This window comes from Jaculus jaculus, chromosome 9 (assembly GCF_020740685.1).
Source record: "Jaculus jaculus isolate mJacJac1 chromosome 9, mJacJac1.mat.Y.cur, whole genome shotgun sequence".
In the NCBI taxonomy this organism is placed as follows: domain Eukaryota; kingdom Metazoa; phylum Chordata; class Mammalia; order Rodentia; family Dipodidae; genus Jaculus; species Jaculus jaculus.
In genome coordinates, this window is record NC_059110.1 from 113,384,108 (window position 1) to 113,405,200 (window position 21,093).

General features: G+C 42.2%; 1 protein-coding gene and 1 pseudogene across 1 annotated transcript; one reads left to right on the forward strand and one right to left on the reverse strand.

The window, feature by feature from the left end:
• The window catches only part of LOC105943823, a 34,523-nt pseudogene extending 14,931 nt beyond the window's left edge, over positions 1-19,592 (forward strand).
• LOC123463469 (keratin-associated protein 9-1-like) lies at positions 7,661-8,173 on the reverse strand. The gene has a single exon (XM_045159254.1). It carries the CDS (start codon positions 8,171-8,173, stop codon positions 7,661-7,663), a length of 513 nt encoding a protein of 170 aa, XP_045015189.1.
• Positions 19,593-21,093: the final 1,501 nt, after the last annotated feature.

Consider the following 21,093-nt stretch of genomic DNA (forward strand, 5'->3'; position numbering starts at 1 on the left):
AACATTCCTCTGTCACATCATCTCAGCACTATGGTGCCTTTTGGGTCATCCTAGTATTCACTGCCACCTGAAAAGAGAAGCTTCTGTAACCAAAAGCGAGAGTAGCATTAATGTATGGGTATGAATATTAAGTTAAGTGCTTACAGGGCAGTTTGGTGAGCAAAATATATGCATTTAGCCAGACAAGAGCAGGCTTCACACCCCTAATGCTCATGACCTCCCACACCATAGCTTTTTGATTAGGTTTTCAGTGCCAAGTATGTATTCCCTACCACGGAGTGGGCCTGCAGTCCAATTAGAGAGCAGTTGGTTTCCCCCAGAACAGACATGCCACTATTGCACACATTGGCTAGTTTAGCCTGGTTGGTCAAACCTGGGGCTTGCTGTGTCCGCTATTTTCACCACTGATGGCTTCTGTCTCCCATAAGGCTGCATGCAGTGCAGCTTTTTCAAGCTTTCTGTCAGCTGGTCTGCCAGTTTAATTTCTCTGTGACCTTGAAGCCCAGGCTCATGGAGTTTTCAGCAATAGGGTCTTATCATCCATTCTTGGTGGGAAACCAAGAGCCTTGGCAATGGCCTGTAGTAATTTGAGGGCATCAAGAACTTCCCTGGCCAAAAGCTCAATGGAAGATATCCAATACCACCCACTGAATTTTTTTAATCTATGGATTCTGTGTATGTCATTTTCCAAAAAGGTAGGGTATCATGTGGCTTATTCACAATCCTGGATTTTGATTATCTCTCCCCCAACATTACTTTTACTCAATCTCTTTCCCTGACCTCACTTAGGCCATTCCAACCACAGTAATCTGTCCATCTACTTACAAATATACAGTACCATCCCCTTAAGTCCACCCTCTCCTCCCTCCCTTATAGCCCTTTGCTAGCTTACTGGCCTCTGCTACTGATTTTTACTCCAACTCACACACGAGTCTGAACATTTGTAACTAGGATGCACATATGAAAGAAAACATGAAAAGTTTGGCTTTCTGGGACTAGGTTGTCTCACTTAGTATAATCCTTTTCAGATCCATCCATTTCCCTGCAAATTTCATAATTTAATTTTTCTTTACAGCTGAATAAACCACCATTGTGTAAATGGACATCTAGGCTGGTTCCATTTCCTAGCTATTGTGAATACACGGTTGAGCAAGTATCTCTAAGGTAGTGAGAAGAGTCCTTAGGATATATGCCTAGGAGTGCTATAGCTGGGTTGTATGATAAATCTATTTTTAGTTGTCTCAGGAACCTCCACACTGATATCCACAATGGCTATACCCATTTACATTCCCACCAACAGTGCAGAAGGGTTCCCCTTCTTCTGCATCCTTACCCACATTTATTGTCATTTGTTTTCTTGATGATAGCCATTCTTAGAGGAGTGAGGTGGAATCTCAAAGTACTTTTTATTTGCATTTCCCTTATGGCTAAGTATTTAGAACACTTTATTAGATATTCATACGTCATCTGCATTTCTTCTTTTGAGAATTCTCTATTTAGTTCCATAGCCCAATTTTTAAATGGATTGATTTCTTATTTAGTTTTCGGAGGTCCTTTTATATATTCTAGATATTAATCCTCTGTCAGGTATATAACTGGCAAAGATATTCTCCCATTCTGCAGGTTGTTTCTTTGCTCTATTCAGTGTCCTTTGCTGCACAAAAGCTTTCTAATTTCATGAGATCCCAGTGGTTGATTACTGGTTCTATTTCCTGAGTAATTGGGGTTATATTCAGAAAGTCATTGCCTTTGCCAATATGTTGAAGGGTTTCCCCTAATTTTCCTCTAGCAATTTCAGAGTTTCAGGTTTAATATTGAGGTCCCTGATTCATTTAGACTTGATTATCGTGCATAGAGAGAGACAAGGATCTATTTTCATCCTTCTACATATAGATATCCAGTTTTTCCAGCACCAGTTGTTAAAGAGGCTCTCTTTTCTCCAAGGAATTTTTTTTTTTGGCATTTTTCAGATGGCTATTATCTGCCTGGCTTAACATCTGTGCACTCTATTCTGTTCCATTGATCTATGTGTCTGTCTTTGTGCCAGTACCATGCTGTTTTTGTTGCTATGGCTTTATAATATAGCTTAAAATCACGTATGGTGATATTGCCAGCCATATTTTTGTTGTTCAAAATTGTTTTGGCTATTTGAGGGGATTTTTTATGCTTTCAAATTAATTTAGGATTGTTTCTTCTATTTCTGTGAAGAATGTCATTGGTATTTTTAACAGTATTGCATTAAATGTGTAGATTGCTTTTGGTAAGATTGACATTTTCACAATGCTGATTCTTTCAGTTCAAGCACATGGGATGTCTTTTCATTTTCTAGTGTCTTCTATAAGTTATTGCTTGAGTATTTTTAAATTCTCATTGTAGAGATTCTTTACTTCCTTGGTTAGATGTATTCCAAGGTACTTTATTTATGTATTTTTTGAGGCAACTGTGAATGGGAGTGATTTCCGGATTTCATCCTCCACATGTTTGCTGTTAATATAAAGAAAAGCTACTGATTTCTGTGTATTTATTTTGTGCCCGGCTACATTGCTAAAATTTTTATCAGCTCTAACAGTTTGCTGGTAGAGTCTTTGGAGTCCTTTATATATATAGAATCATATCATCTGCAAATAATGATAATTTGATCTCATCCTTTCCAACTTGTATCCCTTGTCTTATTGCTATAGCTAAGACTTCTAGTACTATATTAACTTAGAGTGGGTACAATGGACACTCTTGTCTTTTTCCTGACTTTAGTGGAAAAGCATCAAGTTTTCCCCATTTCATATTATGTTGGCTATAGGTTTGTCATAAATAGCCTTTATTACATTGAGATGTGTTCCTTCTATTCTCAGTTTCTGTAGGACTTTTACCATGAAGGGATGTTGGATTTTGTCAGATGCTTTTTTTGCATCTATGGAGATGCTTGCTTGTGTGACATTTGTCTTTCAGCCTATTTATGTAGTGTGTTACACTTATCAATTTGCATATGTTGAACCATCCATAAATCTCTGGGATGAAGCCTACTTGGCCAGGGTGAATGATCTTTTTGACATTGGTTTTTATATTTTTATATTCTTGTGTTCTGTTTGCCAATATTTTTTGAAAATTTTTGCATCTATATTCATGAGGGAGACTGGTCTATAATTGTCTTTTATTTTGTACTGTCTCTGTCTGATTTTGGTATCCAAGTGATGCTGGCTTTGTAGAAGGAGTTCGATAGAATTTCTTCCTTTTCTAATATATGGAAAACGTTTGAGAACCAGTGGCATTAGTTTTTCCAAGAAGGTCTGCTAAGATTAATCAGTGAATCCATCTGGGCCTGGACTTTTTTTGGTTGGGAGACATTTTATAACTGCTTGGATCTCTGTACTACTTATAGGTCTATTTAAATGATTTATCTCATCTTGATTTAATTTTGGTTGGTCACATAAATCAAGGAAATCATTTCTTTCAGATTTTCAAACACAGTTGCATATATATTCTTGAAGAACATCCTTATTATTTTCTGAATTTCATTGGTATCTGTTGTTATGGTGACTTTTTCATCTATAATTTATTAATTTTTATCTCTTCTTTTTTTCTTCTGATCAGATTTGCTAAGGGTTTATAAAGCTTATTTATCTTTTCAAAGAACCAACACTTTGTTTCATTGCTTCTTTGATTTTTTTTTGTTTCTATTTCATTAATTTTTGCACTAATCTTTATTATTTCTTCCCATCTACTGATTTTTGGTTTGCCTTGTTATTCTTTTTCCAATGCTTAAGGTGAAGCAATAAATTGTTTACTTGTGAACTGCCTAATTTCTTAATAGAGGCACTTAGAGCTATAAATTTCCCTTTTAGGCCTGCCTTTATTGTGTCCCAAAGGTTTTGATATGTTGTTGCAGTGGTTTGAGTCAGGTGTCCCCCATAAACTTAGGTGTTCTGAATGCTAGGTTCCCAGCTGATGGAGATTTGGGAATTAATGCCTCCTGGAGGGAGTGTATTGTTGGGGGCGGGCTTATGGGCTTTATAGCCAGTTTCCCCATGCCAGTGTTTGGCACATTCTCCTGTTGCTATGGTCCATCTTATGTTGGCCAGGGGGTGATGTCCACCCTCTGCTCATGTCATCGTTTTCCCCTGCCATCGTGAAGCTTCCCCTTGAGCCTGTAAGGCAAAATAAACCTCTTTTTCCCAGAAGCTACTCTTGGTTGGGTGATTTCTACCAGCAATGCGAACCGGACTGCAACAGTTGTGTTCTCATCATCATTTGAGTCTATGAATTTATTGATTTCCTTTTTGATTTCTTCAATTACCCAGTCATCATTCAACAGTGTACTCTTGGGCTGGAGAGATGGCTTAGCGGTTAAGCGCTTGCCTGTGAAGCCTAAGGCTCGGTTCCCCAGGTCCCACATTAGCCAGATGCACAAGGGGCGCACATGTCTGGAGTTCGTTTGCAGAGGCTGGAAGCCTGGTGCGCCCATTCTCTCTGCTACATCCACGGCGACCTCGCCTGTGTAGCAAAGATGCCTCTACACTGGAAGAGAGCTGAGGACAGAGGGCCAGCACTCCTCGGAGGGATGCCCCCGGTGACCCCTTGGCAGTCAGTTACTGTCATGGTCCCTGCTGCCTAGAAGAAGTCACGACGACCTAATTGCTGGCGCCAGTGGGCTATTTTCTGTGCTTTATTTCTTTTCTGCTTTCTTCTGGTTGTTTGTCAAAGAACAGCTAGTCCTACGCTACGCTTACTGGTAATCATGCACACAATCAAAGTACAAGGAACCATCTGAGTATTGAATGTGCCCCTCCTATGATTAGGACAATGGAGAAAATGTATAACTCTACTAGGAATAAAAAATTAACTCTAGGACAGTTTTTAGATGGTGTAGAGTAGAAACAGCTTATGATGACTGAAGGCAATACTGATCCTGAGAAAGTGACAATAGAAATGTTAATCGGTAATGTTCATAAGAAGCATGACGATTCTTCAAAAAAGAAGTTATAAAAGTTGGGCATTCCCACCAGAACGCTTCCTGGGGGGTATGTTCAGTACTTGATCAAAGGCAGATGGTGGACTCCACCAAGGTGGACTCCCAGAGCTGGAAAATACCTAGATCCACTCCCTTCTGAGGGAGGATATGATGAATTCGGTGACAGATGGGTAGGTTATGAAGGGAAAAGGAGGCTATGGCATTCTCTTCCATTTATAAAACGCTTAGCAAGGACACGTAAGCCTTGGTGCTTATACTCTAGATAAGAAAGAAAAAAATTCCTGGAAAGCATTAAACCAGCCTTAAAATATTGGTGGTCTTTTGGATAGAAACACTTTTATAATGAATATGAGGATTATATAAATAATCTAATAAGTGGAAAGAGATGGCTCTCTGCTCGGTTTATACGAAATAAATAACCTATTGTTCACCTTATACCTCTTGCCCCAAGCTTCTATTCATGTAAAGCTGTGGTCAGTAGTGCGAGACGTCCTCCTTAAAAAAAAAAAATGGGTACATTTCCTGCCTGATAAATATTACATGGGTGCTTAGAATAAAACAATACTTAAGAATGTTTAGATTAATGATTTCTGAGATCACTTATTGGCTTGCTAAGTTTCCTTGTTCAATCTGTATAAAACCTTCATGAAACCTTCAGTAAATTGCAGCAGCATATTCAACTTAAAGTGTGTCTGTCTGTCATTTCCTCGCCGAATCCCAAGTTCTCCTTGAGCCTTTGCCCTTGTTCTCCCTCGGTCCTGATCTCCCCGAGAGTCAGTCCGCAACATCTCTCTCTCTCTCCCTCTATCTGTCTTTCTCTCTGTGTCTGTCGCTCTCAAATAAATAAATAAATAAATAAATTTTTAAAAAATGGTGTACTGTTTACTCTCCATTAATTTGTACCACTCACTTTTTAAAAATTTTATTTATTTATTTGAGAACGACAGAAAGAGAGTGAAAGAGGCAGAAAGAAAGAGAGAATGGGCGCACCAGGGCCTCCAACCACTGCAAACGAACTCCAGATGCATGAGCCCCCTTGTGCATCTGGCTAATGTGGGTCCTGGGGAATCAAGCCTTGAACCAGGGTCCTTAGGCTTTACAGGCAAGCACTTAACTGTTAAGCCATCTCTCCAGTGCACTTTTTTTTTGTTTTTTTTTTTGAGGTAGGGTCCCACTCTATTCCAGGCTGACCTGGAATTCACTATGTACTCTCAGGCTGGCCTCAAACTCACAGCGATCCTCCTACCTCTGCCTCCTGAGTGCTGGGATTAAAGGCATGAGCCACAATGCCTAGCTTGTATCACTCACTTTTATGTGCATGATATTTTAATTTTTACTACAGAGGAATGTCTTCAGTACATTATAAATAACACAGGCCAGTAGAAACAGGCTGTTTCCAGGTGCCACAACAGCTGTCTGTGGGCTGTGCAAGTTGATGCATGTTGTGATGCTGTCTTCTTGGGTTCAATGCACTCTACTTTGAAATGGGTTCAGGAAGATTTGTTATGAGGGACATTTGCGAATGAGATGCTATGTGTAAAGCGTGGGTCTCTACGAGGCGCATGTTCAATAGATAGCAATACGTAATCTTACCCACTGCTCCTCCATGAAGCAGCAGAAGTGAGAGTGGTCAGCAGGCTGTTACATGGCAGGCTCCGCAAAAATTAGGAAGACCACAGGCCTCCCCACTTGTAGTCGTTTAGCAAAGGGGGATGACCTGGTTCTAGAATCTCACTTTCCTTTGATGATTTGCTCTAAGAAGTTTTCGCTGTTTTAGAGTTTAGAGGTGCATCCTGCATGAGCACCAGCCTGCAAATCCCAAGTGTTCCATGTGCGCTTTGGGGATCAGTGTTCGGAATATCTGCCTGCGTCTCCTCTTGGACAGTCACCCTCATGCCTATCATAGCTCTGACAGCTGACAGCTTTCTGTCGGTCACTTCATTGGTGCACTGATGTGTACCTTGCACATGGAAGTGTCAAGCCTCCCCCGTCACAGAGGCCAGAGACAGGCACAGACTTCTCGGTGCTCAGCTGTTACCTCTTGGAGTAAGATGTGAAATACAGCACCTGTGAGGTGACATGAGACATGCTTGCTGGTCAGATGACATTGAATAAGTAACTTCTCATGTCCACTGCTTGCTGAATATACTCCTGATTCTAAATACCCTGTGAAGCTATTGTGGAACTCCCTGGGGGTAACAGAAGTGGAAAACAGTCAGAAATAGAAGCTTTTAAGAAGAAAAGTTTGTGAGGAAAAAAAAAAACACACACACACAAAAACACAGGATCATCCAGATTTGTCAGGGGACAAATGCAGATTTATTCAAGAGAATCCATGGAACCAGGAGGACAATTTAAAGAGGATGCAATAGTGAAGAGAAGTGTGGAGGAAATATACATCTTTTATCATTTAGAGAGTTAAGAAAGAACATCTAAGTTTTTGTTTGATTGCTTTTTTAGGTTTCTGCAAAAAAAAAGACAAAGATTATTTTTCAGATTCTGAGAACACAACTGAAGGTCAAGAGTAGATGGAGGTCAGGTCATGAGAGGAAAGGCTGACAAAGCACAGTTTCCCCTACCGAGCACTCAAGATCCTGTAGGACAAGAGGACAGACAGCTGGTGGTTAATGATGGCAAAGCTAGGAGAGTGATTTTGTTGGAGGACTTGAGTTGGTTAGTGGACAGTTGGAATCGTTAACAGCTGCAGGGCTCACAGCAGCTGGATCCACAGCCTTGCGACAGACAGCCAGGCACACAGACACTTGTGGGGTAATAGCAGGTTCTGGTGCAGTACACGGGTCCGGAGCAAGCTGGCTGGCAGCAGGTACTGCTGCAGCTTGGGCGGCAGCAAGGCTGGCAGCAGCTGGACTCACAGCACCGGGGCTGGCAGCAGCTGGATTGACAACAGCTGGGCTGGCAGCAGCTGGACTCACAGCAGCTGGGCTGGCAGCAGCTGGACACACAGCAGCAGGGCTGGCAGCAGGGTGTGCGGCAGCAGCTGCTGACACAGGTGGGTTGGAAGGAGGTCCTGCAGCAGGTGGTTTGACAACAGCTGGGCTGGCAGCAGCTGGACCCACCACAGCTGGGCTGGCAAAAAGGTGGGCTGCAGCAGCTGGACACACAGGTGGGCTTCCAGCAGGTGGTCCTGCAGCAGGTGGTCCTGCAGCAGGTGGGCTGGCAGCAAGGGGAGCAGCAGGAGTGGGTCATGGTGTCAGATGTGGAGGGTGGGTTCCTGGTCACAGGTGAGTTTCCCAGATTCTGACAACTCCTTCCATCCCGGGGCTTTTATACCCTGGACATCCCATGATGGACCAATGAGGAGAATGTTTCCTTGTTGCTGTTTGTTTGCTGTGGTTCATGGGGAAGTTCTCCCAGGAGGAAGTTGTTTCTTAAGTTTTAGAAACCTTTTGAATTATACTTTAATCAGTTAATTGTGGATAATTATTAGGGAATATTTCTAGAAATCATCATCAGCCTTGTTCCTTTTCTGATCATCATTTACTCATGTGAAGTGGACAGAGGAGGGGCAAACAGTTGTCCTTCCTCCATGGCGACTTTTGTATGTTTGGCTGTGTGTGACAAGACCATAATTTATTTTTATTTGAGAGAGAGACAGATAGAAATAGAGATAGGGAGATCTTGTGTATTGTTAATAAGACTAGCAAAACCATGGCAATGCTATTATCTCTTCAGTTTTCAATTTCAACTGTATTATATACTGAAAAGTAGATGCAAGTGAACATCATTATATTGAGAAGTATATCAGGCTGGAGAGATTGGTTAGTGGTTAAGGTGCTTGTCTGTGAAGCCTATGGACCCATGTTTGACTCTCCAGATGCGATGTAAGCCAGTCACACAAAGGTGAGGCAAATGCAAGATTGCGCATCCTTCTGTTCAAGTACTTGATGACCCACCAAAGGTTAGTGGTAAGACCCTACTGCTGAAGACACTGTATGTGGTCAACATGCAAAATGGAATGGCATGGCTGGAAGTTGAAAGAGAGTCCCCAGACAGTCAGCGTGTCTAGTGCCAGAAGGTGCTACATGGGCGACTGGGGGAAAATGACCAATATCTGTTCAAGCATCTAACCTACTTAGCAGCAAATAACCTGTTGTGATGCCCACACAAGTGCGATGGTGGCACACAGCCATGGTGAGGAACCAGCTGCTCTTGATTTGGCTAACTGATCCCCTCAGTGGTATGAGAGCCATAGCTGGAGCTAGGAACCAAGTCAGAACCATATCCAAACATAAGCCCACTCTCCATTATCAAGCTACCATCAATCATGGGCTACAAGAGGGCCTACACCTATTAAATTCTCTATTAAAAAAAAGTAAGAGTTATCTCATTTGTCCTGGTACTAACTTACTCTCCATTGGAGAATTTGCTTCTCTTTTTCAGATAGTTGTAGATCCTAAGGAGAGAGCCACCCCATCATACCTCAAAAAGGCCCGGGCTGAAACTAAGAGAAATTGGCAAAACAAGCAAGGGAGCTATTTTCCTGGTGAACCGGATACCAGCACAAGGAGAAGGAGATCAACACAGAGAAAAATCAAGTCCTACAAAATCAGAGAGCCAGAGACCCAGAGGTCCCAACACCTCATCACTGAAGCAGACCAAAAATGAACCCAACATGGCTCAGGGAAATTTTGTAAAAGAGGGGGCAGAAAGAATGTCAGAGCCGCATGTTGGGTCATGATATGCAGAGACATTTATCCTACCCATAACTGAGGGCTAACTCCACAATGCATGATCCATATACCTCAACAAGGAGGGACCAAGGGGAGGGGGTAAGTCACAGATGAGCCTAATAATGGTACCAAACTGCCTGTATTTGCTGAATACAAAGCTAATTAATAAAAAAAAAAAAAAAAGCCGGGTGTGGTGGCGCACGCCTTTAATCCCAGCACTCGGGAGGCAGAGGTAGGAGGATCTCCGAGAGTTCGAGGCCACCCTGAGACTACATAGTGAATTCCAGGTCAGCCTGAGCCAGAGTGAGACCCTACCTCGAAAAAAAAAAAAAAAAGATTGCACATGCCTACTAGGTGGTGCAAGCATCTGGGATTTGGTTGCAGTGGCTGATTCCCTGGCTTGCCAATTCTCTCTTTCTCTCCAAAAATAATTAAAAATGAAAATAAAAAAAGAAGTATGTCAAACAAAAAATTACATGTGTTCTTTCATTTGTGAACCCTGAATTACACATTTTTAAATGTGTGTGTGTGTGTGTACATAAAAGAAGAAGTGAGACTATGAGAAGAAAGGATATAATTAATAGGAGGGATGAAGAGAGAAAGAGGAGGGCAGGGAGGGGTGAATGCTAAGTATATGATATACTCGAAATAAAATGTCTATCAAGGCTATTGATATGCACAATGAATGTACACAGGATTTAAATTGAAAATATGATTTTAATTAATTTGGACTTTTGCTGTGGGATCGTATAGCATTTTAGTTTTCAGCTTTTTCTTGAAGAAACCCCATTATATCTCCCATACTTGTTCACTCCGTTTTATATTCCTTCCAGTGTATAAGGAACCCAGTTTCCCTACATCATCATCAATACATCTGCTCATTCTTTTTCTTATAACAGATCCACACAATATTCCAATCCTGCAATTATTCTAAAGCCAAAGGATATTCCAATCACTGGTGATAACTCAAGTAACCAGGACAAAATAAATCAGAAAACCAAAGAACACTGTCCTTCCCCCGGGCAGCTCTGCGCTGGCTACTACCCGCGCTACAGGCGTGACTCCTTCCTCTCGAAGTTCCCCACGTCACCGCCAATGATCTTTGAAACATACACATTCATCTTCACAAGCGCCTCAAGCAGGTGATGTCTGCTCTGATAATCTAAAGGCATCCTTCACTGGAAGTTGCATTTGCACAGGTCGGTTCTGATCCTACCTATTTGACTAAGTTCTTCTCTCCAAAGATGCTCTGAACTCTCTTGACTGCCTGTCCTGTAAGGCCTGGATGTACAGTCCCAATGGCGCTCATTATAACTTATTCATGTCAACTTTGCTACCAGTTAAAATCCTGTTGAGGGCTGGAGAGATACTCAGCAGTTAAAGGCGCTTGCTTGCAAAGTATAAAGGCATTGGTCAGATTCCCCAGGACCCACATAAAGCCAGATACACAATGTAGCACATGTGTCTAGAGCTGATGTGATGTGGCAGGAGACCCTGCATGCCCATACTCACTTCCTCTCTCTATGTATCTGCCTCTTCATGTCTCTCTCTCTCTAAATTAATAAATAAACAAAAATAGTTTTTTTTAAATATTTTTTAAAGTCCTCTCAAATCCTTGAAAGCAATCCTTTTTGGTAACCAGAGTTGTGTTTCACACTTGACAGCTGCTAAGCTAACCAGACAGACATCCAGAACTCTGACTAGTCCTGGGAAGCTGTGCAGGAGGGAATCAGGCAAGGCAAGTTTCAATCCTAAAGGACGCTGAGCTGCCCTCTTCATCCCCAGATTCATTACCACCCCTTGTAGCACATGACTAATGAAATTTCTGCCTGGCAATGTCATCTTGGTCCATTCCTCGTCCAAGCCCAGCTCAAACCAGCTCCCTTGACGAATAAAGCAAAGGAGCAGACGCCTCCTGCTTGGAACCTCTTCCCACCCTGAAAAGCTTAAGGACATATTCCTACTCACTATCTGATATCCACCCTTTCCTTCACTCAGCCTCAAGACCACTCAGACTCCATTTGCATGGGGACCTAGTTTGCCATAATGTCTCCCTTCTCCTTATTATCTAAACCTTCAGGCTGGAAAGATTGCTCAGTAGTTAAGGTGCTTTACTGCAAAGCCTAATGACCAGAACTTGATTCCCAGTACCTACATAAAGATTCACAAGGTGGATCTGGAGTTCATTTGCAGCAGCTATAGGCCCTAGAATGCTTTCCCTCCCCCCCTCCCTCCCTCCCTCTCTCTCTCTCTCTCTCTCTCTCTCTCTCTCTCTCTCTCTCTCTCTCTCTCTCTTTCTGCACACCTTTAATCCCAGTACTCGGGAGGCAAAGGTAGGAGGATTGCTAAGAGTTCGAGGCCACCCTGAGACTACATAGTGAATTCCAGGTCAGCCTGGGCTAGATTGAGACCCTACCTCAGAAAACCAAACAAAGAGCAAAAACTACAAACCTTCCTTCATGCTCAATGGTATCTTGGTTTTGTCATTGGAGCCACAGTTCCTAGGGAATAACAGATTAAGATTGGTGTCAAAGAATAGAAACACTTTCATTTTATTCCTTTCTGACAGACATTTCAGAGACAACCATGGTCTTAACTGTCACATAAGTCAAAGTATACTTTTAAGAACTCAGAGTTTCTTCTAGCATCTCTTTGAAAGTCAAACTATTTCTTTCAGAAGGGCAATCCTATCTTTCAAAAGATATGGGAGCTCTCATATTTCATATGTTTTGAGATCAGGTGGTAATATGACATCACCAACTTCTTGGTTGTTTTTAGCAATGACACTTCTTCCCTATCTTCTTTACAATGAGCTTGGCTGGCATATAACCTAAGGCCAAGTTTCTCTTCATACAATTGGAGTTGTGAGCTAAAAGGACACCTTCACTTGATTCTCCGGAACAGTGAAATATTGTAGAAAAGACCAGAATTCACTTCAGTAAAATTGGTCTGGGCTCTATTTTCTTCTTTACAAGTACAGAATGAGTCTCATCAATTTAGTTGTGTTTCTTCCCTTTATGGTATGTGTTCTAGAAAGGACTCATGGACTTATCCATGTACACTTAGTGAAAAACACTACTGGGGCTGGAGCAATGGCTTAGCCATTAAATTGCTTGTCTCCAAAGCCTAAAGACCCATGGTGGCACATGCATCTGGAGTTCATTTGCAGTGGCTAGAGGCCCTGTATGCCCATTATCTTTCTTTCTCCTTCCCTCTCCCTCTTTCTCTAGTAAATAACTTTAAAAAAAAAAAAAAAAAAACACTACTACTACCCATGCCCAGCTCTGCAGTAGCATACTACTGTATCACATGGGCATGAGAAACTTCAGAAAATGAACACATGAGCCACAAATCCAAATTGAGCCACAATGGGTGGAGATCCATTCAAAGACTGATATTACACTTGATTGGAGAATGTAGTAGGAATACAGTGAGATTTGGAAATTTGATGTTCATAGATATCCGAAATAAGATATAATTCAAATTTAAGCCATAAGTATTTGATCGTAATCAAACTGGATTGCTTTCAAAAGACACAAGCTTGATCTAACATTTGGCTATTCTTCAACATTTTAATCATACTTATTGAAAAAAATCAGTATATTTGTGTGATAAAGAAGCAGTCTATGGGGCTGGAGAGATGGCTTAGCAGTTAAGCGCTTGCCTGTGAAGCCTAAGGACCCCGGTTCGAGGCTCGGTTCCCCAGGTCCCACGTTAGCCAGATGCACAAGGGGGCGCACGCATCTGGAGTTCGTTTGCAGAGGCTGGAAGCCCTGGCGTGCCCATTCTCTCTCTCTCCCTCAATCTGTCCTTCTCTCTGTGTCTGTCACTCTCAAATAAATAAATAAATAAATAAATAAATAAATAAATAAATAAATAAAAAAGAAGCAGTCTATGCAGGCATTATCAAGCTTCATGGCTCTTTCAAGACACAGGTTCAGAAATGATGCAATAGAATAATCTCAGAGTGAAGTTATCTACCCTCTGATCCCAAAGAAATCACCTGCTGGAAACTTGAATGATCCCAAGTGAAGGTCAGTGGTTTTATTCTCTGTGAACCACAGAAATACAGCCTCCAAGTCTTTAGTTAACTAAACAAATTGGGCAACTGTTAACATGATGAATGTCAGAAGTGTTATCAATATCACAAAGCAATTGAAAGTCCAACAATAAGATATAGCTCAACCTTTAAAACTGATGATCTCTGAAGTTAGTCAGTTAGAAGCAAAAGTAAATGAAGATGGAGGATTAAGTACAGAACACTCACCAGATGTTTCCAGAGTTTCATTATCCCTATGAAAGAACCAACCAAATTATTGTGAAAGCATCATACCTATGATTGTTTGAATGTACATCCCCCATAAACTCAGGTGTTTTATTAAAGCTTGTAGCTTGGGTTTCCAGCCACTTGACAGGAGGAGGTGTCACTGGGGGAGGATCCAGGGTGACCATCCCTAAGGTGTTTGGAGGCCAATTTTATTTTCGATAAAAAGATGTGCTGAGCAGTCTGAACCCTGACGGAGTCCCTGCCGGTATGTGCTTGCTGCCTGTTCGTGCTTACTTCTTTTGGTTTTAATGACTGTTTGGGTGTTTCTCTCTGCTTATATACATGGAAGCAGCTTCTTCCCCTGGGTCTGTAAGCTTGAAATAAATATCTTCTTCTCTTAAACTGTGCCTGACTTGGAGGTTCCTCTAGCGACATGAAGCTTTCTACAATACCTTACTGTGAAATCTCAAGTTTTACCCATCTGGAAATGAGAATGTACAAAAGTATTTTCCACATCATGACAAGCAGTGTGGTATTTGACGAACTGTCAGTGGATAAAAACAAGAACTCATATGTAAATAAAGCACAGTTCCAGCTAAAATGAGTCAGAAGATACAAAGAAGGCCACTACATATTGATACAGGAGACAATCCATCAAGAAGACATAACAATTGTAAATATATGTGCTCCAAATATTGGCGCACCAAGTTCATAAAACAAGCACTGCTGGACATAAAGCGACATACAGACTCAAATACAATAAAATGGGGTAATTTCACTACCCTACCCTCAGCAATAGAAAGAAGATTGAGATAAACAATAGCAATAATGGAGCTTCAGAGTTAACCTATACTCTAAGTAAAATGTACGTTTTCTCAGGAGCCAGTGGGAATCTTTTCCAAAATGCTCACATATTAGGCTATGCAGCAAGTATTAACAAACACACAAAAAAATGAAATATTTTCTTTCTGCTCTACAGATCACTGTGGAATCAAACTATAAATCAACACCACAAGAAAGCACAGGTAACAAAAAAACACATAGAAATAGTCAGGTGTGGTGATGCACACCTTTAATCCCAGCAGTTGGAAGGCAGAGGTAGGAGGATCACCATGAGTTTGAGGCCACCCTGAGACTACATAGTGAATTCCAAGTCAGCCTGGGCTAGAGAGAGACCCTACTTTAAAACATTTTAAAAAAAGATGGAGGGCTGGAGAGATGGCTTAGCGGTTAAGCGCTTGCCTGTGAAGCCTAAGGACCCCGGTTCGAGGCTCGGTTCCCCAGGTCCCACGTTAGCCAGATGCACAAGGGGGCACACGCGTCTGGAGTTCATGTGCAGAGGCTAGAAGCCCTGGCGTGCCCATTCTCTCTCTCTCCCTCTATCTGTCTTTCTCTCTGTGTCTATTGTTCTCAAACAAATAAATTAAAAAAATTATAAAAAAAAAGATGGAAATCAAACAGCATACTTTTGAATGGTCAATGGGTCACCAACGAAATTAGGGAGAACATTTAAAATGTTCTAGAACACGTGGGATACAAGGAGTGAGGATACAACCTGGAAATTGATAGCTATTATTCTATACATTAAAAATCAGAGCAATCTCGCCATCTCAAATACTCTAATCAGGTATCACAAGGTTTTATTCAAATAAGAGCAAGCCAAACATAAAATAAGCACAGGGGAAAAAATTAATAAAGAAGAGAGCTGAAATTAACAAAAAAGTAAAATAAAAATACAAAAGATTATTGACACAAAGTATTGATTCTTTGAAGATAAACAAGGTAGATAAAACCTTAGTCAGTGGGAGAAGGCTCAGTGGTTAAAAGTTGTTGCTTGCAAAATCTGACTGCCTGGGTTCAATTCCCCAGCACCCATGTAAAGCCAGAGGCACAAAGCAGCACAGCACGTGGCATCTGGAGTTTATTTACAATAGCAAAAGGCCCAGGCACTTCTCTCTCAATCTCTCTCTCTCTCCCCTTCTTGAAAATAAATAATAAAAATATAAACTTTTTAAAAAAACCCTTAGTCAAACTAACCCAAAGGAAGAGAGACTTAATAAAATTAGAGGCAAAGACAGAGATTCAAATAGATACCAGAGCTGGAGAGATGGCTTAGCCATTAAGGTGCCTCCCTGTGAAGACTAAGGACCCCAGTTTGATTTCCTAGGACCCATGTAAGCCAAGGTGGCACATGCATCTGGAATTCATTCGCAGTGGCTGGATGCCCTGGTGTGCCCATTCTGTTTCTATCTGCCTTTTCTTCTCTCTATTTCTCTCTCAAATAAATAAATGTGAATTTAAAAAAATTTTAAATAGATGCCAGTTAGAGCCAGGTGCAGTGAAATATGCCTATTATCCAAGCATTTAGAAGTTGAGGTAAGAGGATCACTATGAGTTCACGAAGGCCAACCTGGACTACAGAGTGTGTCCTAGGTTAGTCTGAGATAGAAAATGACCCTACATAAAAAAAAAAACACAGATACCACCTAAATCTAGAAGATAATCAGAGGTTATTTTTGAAATTTTATATTCTAATAAATTAGAAAGTCTAGTAGAAATGGACATATTGGCATGAACACATCACCCGCTAAAAGTGAACCAGTAGAATTTTAAATACATAAATATGTCATTTTCTAGCAAAGAGATGCTTCCCATCAAAGAAAAGCCCAATTCCTAAAAAACTTTAAAAAAATATCACCAAAAATGTATCCCAACTCATAAACATCCAGTGACCTGAACGTGTTTCACAAGAAAAGGGGCAAATGGACAGGAGATATGTTGACATCTTTAACCACCAGGGAAATGCAAATCAAAATCAGACTGAAATTCCATCTCACCCTAGTCAGAAAGGCTGGCATCAAGGAAACACACAACAGCAGATGGTGAGACTGTGCAGAGAAAGGAACCTTTATACACTGATCATGGGGATGTAAATTAGCAGTACCATAGTCCCTGTGGAAATCAGGGTAGGAATTCCTCAACAAGTAAAATTAGAACTGCCATCTGATCAACTATGACACACCACAGGACAAACCCCAAGAGTCGAAGTCAGCATTCAAGAGAGATACATCTGATACCACCTTCATCAAATCCCGGTTCACATTAGTCAATTGATAGGCTCATTTCAAGGAATCTATACATGGATTTGATAAATAAAATGTACAAATGACTGACAATTACTCAACTAGAATAAGTGGCTGTGGAGTGCCCAGCACTAACTGAGAAATCTCTATCACACCCCCTAAGGTTCAAATTGCAGAAGGGAGGGGCAGAAAGAATGCAGGAGCCAGGGGGTGGGGTGCCGTGCTGTGGAATGCTCTCTGAGTCGTGACCTCGCCGCAGCCATCACAGATGATGGGGAAAGGCAAACATTGGCGTCAAAATGAAAGAGGGATGAGTTGAAATGATGAAAGTGTTCAGCAAAAAGAGGGATAGGGCTGAGGGAATGAAAAAGAGCAATGGGAAGGATTATGATCAAGCAAATGCCTTTAACCACTGAACCATCTCTCCAGCCCAGGATCATGATCAAAATATATCATGTAGGGCTGGAGAGATGGCTTAGTGGTTAAAGCGCTGGCCTGTGAAGCCTAAGGACCCCGGTTCGAGGCTCGGTTCCCCAGGTCCCACCTTAGCCAGATGCACAAGGGGGCGCACGCATCTGGAGTTCGTTTGCAGAGGCTGGAAGCCCTGGCATGCCCATTCCCTCTCTCTCCCTCTATCTGTCTTTCTCTCTGTGTCTGTCACTCTCAAATAAATAAATTTTAAAAAAAAATTTAAAAAATATATCATGTACAAGTATGAAATTGTCAATAAACTGTCTTTTTAAATATTTTTTGTGGGCTGGAGAGATGGCTTAGTGGTTAAGCGCTTGCCTGTGAAGCCTAAGGACCCCGGTTCGAGGCTCGGTTCCCCAGGTCCCACGTTAGCCAGATGCACAAGGGGGCGCACGCGTCTGGAGTTCGTTTGCAGAGGCTGGAAGCCCTGGCATGCCCATTCTCTCTCTCTCCCTCTATCTGTCTTTCTCTCTGTCTGTCACTCTCAAATAAATAAATAAACAAAAATTTTAAAAAAAATATTTTTTGTTCATTTTTATTTATTTGAGAGTGACAGAGAGAGAGAAAGGGAGAGAAAGAGACAGATAGAGAGAGAATGGGCATGCCAGGGCTTCCAGCCACTGCAAACGAACTCCAGACGCACGCGCCCCTTGTGCATCTGGCTAACGTGGGTCCTGGGGAATTGAGCCTTGAACCAGGGTCCTTAGGCTTCACAGGCCAGCACTTAACCGCTAAGCCATCTCTCCAGCCCAATAAACTGTTTTTAAAAATTGAAAATCCAACAAAAAAAGAAAAGTGAGTTACTTGGCCAAAAAGTCAACAAAATGGGACTGGGGAGATGGTTTAGCAGTTAAGGCACTTGCCTGCAAAGCCAAAGGACTCAGGTTCTATTCCCCAGGACCCACATAAGCCAGATGCACAAGATGGGGAATACATCTGAAGTTCATTTGCAGTGGCTAAAGGCCCTGGCATGCCCATTCTCTCTGTCTCCATTAGGACCAATGGACACACACACACATACACCCTTTGATATCTTCTTACCTAATTATTACACCTGATACTGCATGCCTGCTCTGGCCTTCAGCGCTGTGGAACATACTACAAAAGATAAATTCATCCCAAGGGTCTTTAAGACACAGGTGTGGAGGAGCTAAGGGAAAGGGAGAGAGGGAGGAGAGAGATCTCTAGAATAGTCTGGAATGAGAATTGTGTGTAAAAAGATAGAGACAGGTCACCCCTGTGAATATAGCACCATCATGAGCCTAATCACAAAGGAATAAAGTCATAAGGGAACAATGACTCTGACCCCTACAGGTCAGCAGAGGTCCCCATAGCCAGATGAGGATCAGGCCTGCCAGAATAATTCAAGGGATACACTTGCATTCATCAAAAACAGTTATGACTTACTGGGACATAAGGACTCAGGTTAAATACTTTCCAGTGTTGCCTAGCAGTGAGAAGCAACGTCTTCCTTTGAAGGAGAAGTCTACTGGTTGGTCCAAACCTTGTAAGCCTGAGGTATAAAAGGCCCAGATGGAAAGAAGTCATCCATCACATTCTGGAAAACTCTCCTGTGACCAGGAACCCACCCTCCACATCTGGCACCATGAGCGACTGCTGCTGCTCTCCTTGCTGCCAGCCCACCTGCTGCAGGACCACCTGCTGCAACACCACGTGCTGGAAGCCCTGCTGTGGGACCAGCTGCTGCTGCCCATCCTGCTGCCAGCCTTGCTGTGCCCCAAGTTGCTGCTGCACACCCTGTTGCCAGCCCTGTTGCCAACCAACTTGCTGTCAGACCACCTGCTGTATACCAATCTGTTAGACTTTCTGTTGCTGCTGCACACCCTGCTTCCAGCCCAGCTGCTGTGAATCCAGCTGTTGCCAGCCTTGTTTCACCCCCAGTTGCAGCAGCACACCCTGATGCCAACTTAGTTGCCAACCAACTTGCTGTGAAACCACATGCTGTAAGACTACCAGCTGGAAACCAACCTGTGTGCCCACCTACTGCTTCACACCCTGCTGCTGTGTGCCCACCTGCTACCAGCCCTGCTGCTGATGATGATCAGCTACCCAAAAGACCAACGTCTATTCTGCCATGCTTCGGCCACAGCTGACTTGCTCTACTGGCACAAAGCCACGTGTGACCTTTTCTGAAAGCCATCGGGTGGTCACTAGAAAGTCTATTCCTCATCAGTATTTTAACAAAGCCCTCAGGCATCACCTTGAAGGAAGGTGAGGCCATTCCCTCTCAGTCTCCTCTTTGCTGCAATTTGAAGACCTTGTGCCAGCATCGTACATGGTTGATATAGAGGTCTGGCCTTGCCTTCAATTCTGAAACAAGTTCTTTCCCTCTCACTCTAAGTCTTGCTTTTAAAATCTTCATAGGTAAGCCAGGCATGGTGGCACACACCTTTAATGACAGCACTCGGGAGGCAGAGGTAGAAGGATCACCATGAGTTCTAGGCCACCCTGAGACTACAGAGTGAATTCCAGGTCAGCCTGAGCTAGAGTGAGACCCTACCTTGAAAAAAAAAAAATTCTTCATAGTTCATAGGTTATTACAATGCACCAGTCACCTTATAGCCATGTTTTCATTGGTAGTATGTTCTGGTTTCTTCATGTAGTTATCTCCTTCTTATTCCTGTTTGAGTCATATCTCCAGAAGATGCAGCCTTAATAAACTCTTAATAAATTCCATACCATTATCCAATCCACATTGTCTGTGCTATTATACTTTGCTAAGTCTCTTTATAAGAGATCTACACAGTCGATAAATCTGTATGGGTATGTTTGTTCATGTGTGTTTATGTGTGTGGGCGTGTGAAGTTCAGGTGTCTACACTGAGTGTCTTCCTAAGTCACCCTTTGCCTTACATTTTGAGGCAAGATCCATCACTGAACCTACAGCTCATCAATACAGCTATACTAGCTGACCAGTGAACTCCAGAGATCCTACTGCCTACCTCTGCAGTGGTCAAAATCGGACTCTTGAAAAGATATTGAAACTCTGGGGCTCATGAAAGACCTTTTCACAATAGCCCAGATGTAACAGCAACTGAAATACTCATCAAAAATGGATAGCTAAGGAAAACATGGGGCTGGGGAGATAGCTCACTGATCAAAGGTGCTTGCTTATAATGCTGACTGGCCAGGATTGAATTCTCCAGTACCCACATAACGCCAGATAAAGTGGTTCATGCGTTTGGAGTTCATTTGTGGCACCAAGAGGCCTTGCCATGCCCATTCTTTCTTCCTCTCTTTTCCTCTCCAATCACAAATAAATAAATATATTTAGAAAAAAAATAGAAAATATTATCAAAGGTCCAATGCTGTGTGGTGTGGTTCAAATGGAATTTATGAAATTCAAAGTCATAAAAGAATAGAATGGGGGTTTCAGAAGCTGGGGCAGGTGGAGAGGAAGAGTTGGTAACCATTGGGTATTAAATATCACTTATGCCAGATGAGAAAGTTCCAGAGACCTTCCACGCAGCACTGGGTCAGCTACGTGTGACATGACAGTATGCTGCGTGGTCCAAAGGCACGCTGAGGGGCGAGGAGCTGGACAGCCAAGCGCTTTCTGTGCAAGCATGAGGAAACGAGTTGGATGACAGCGCCC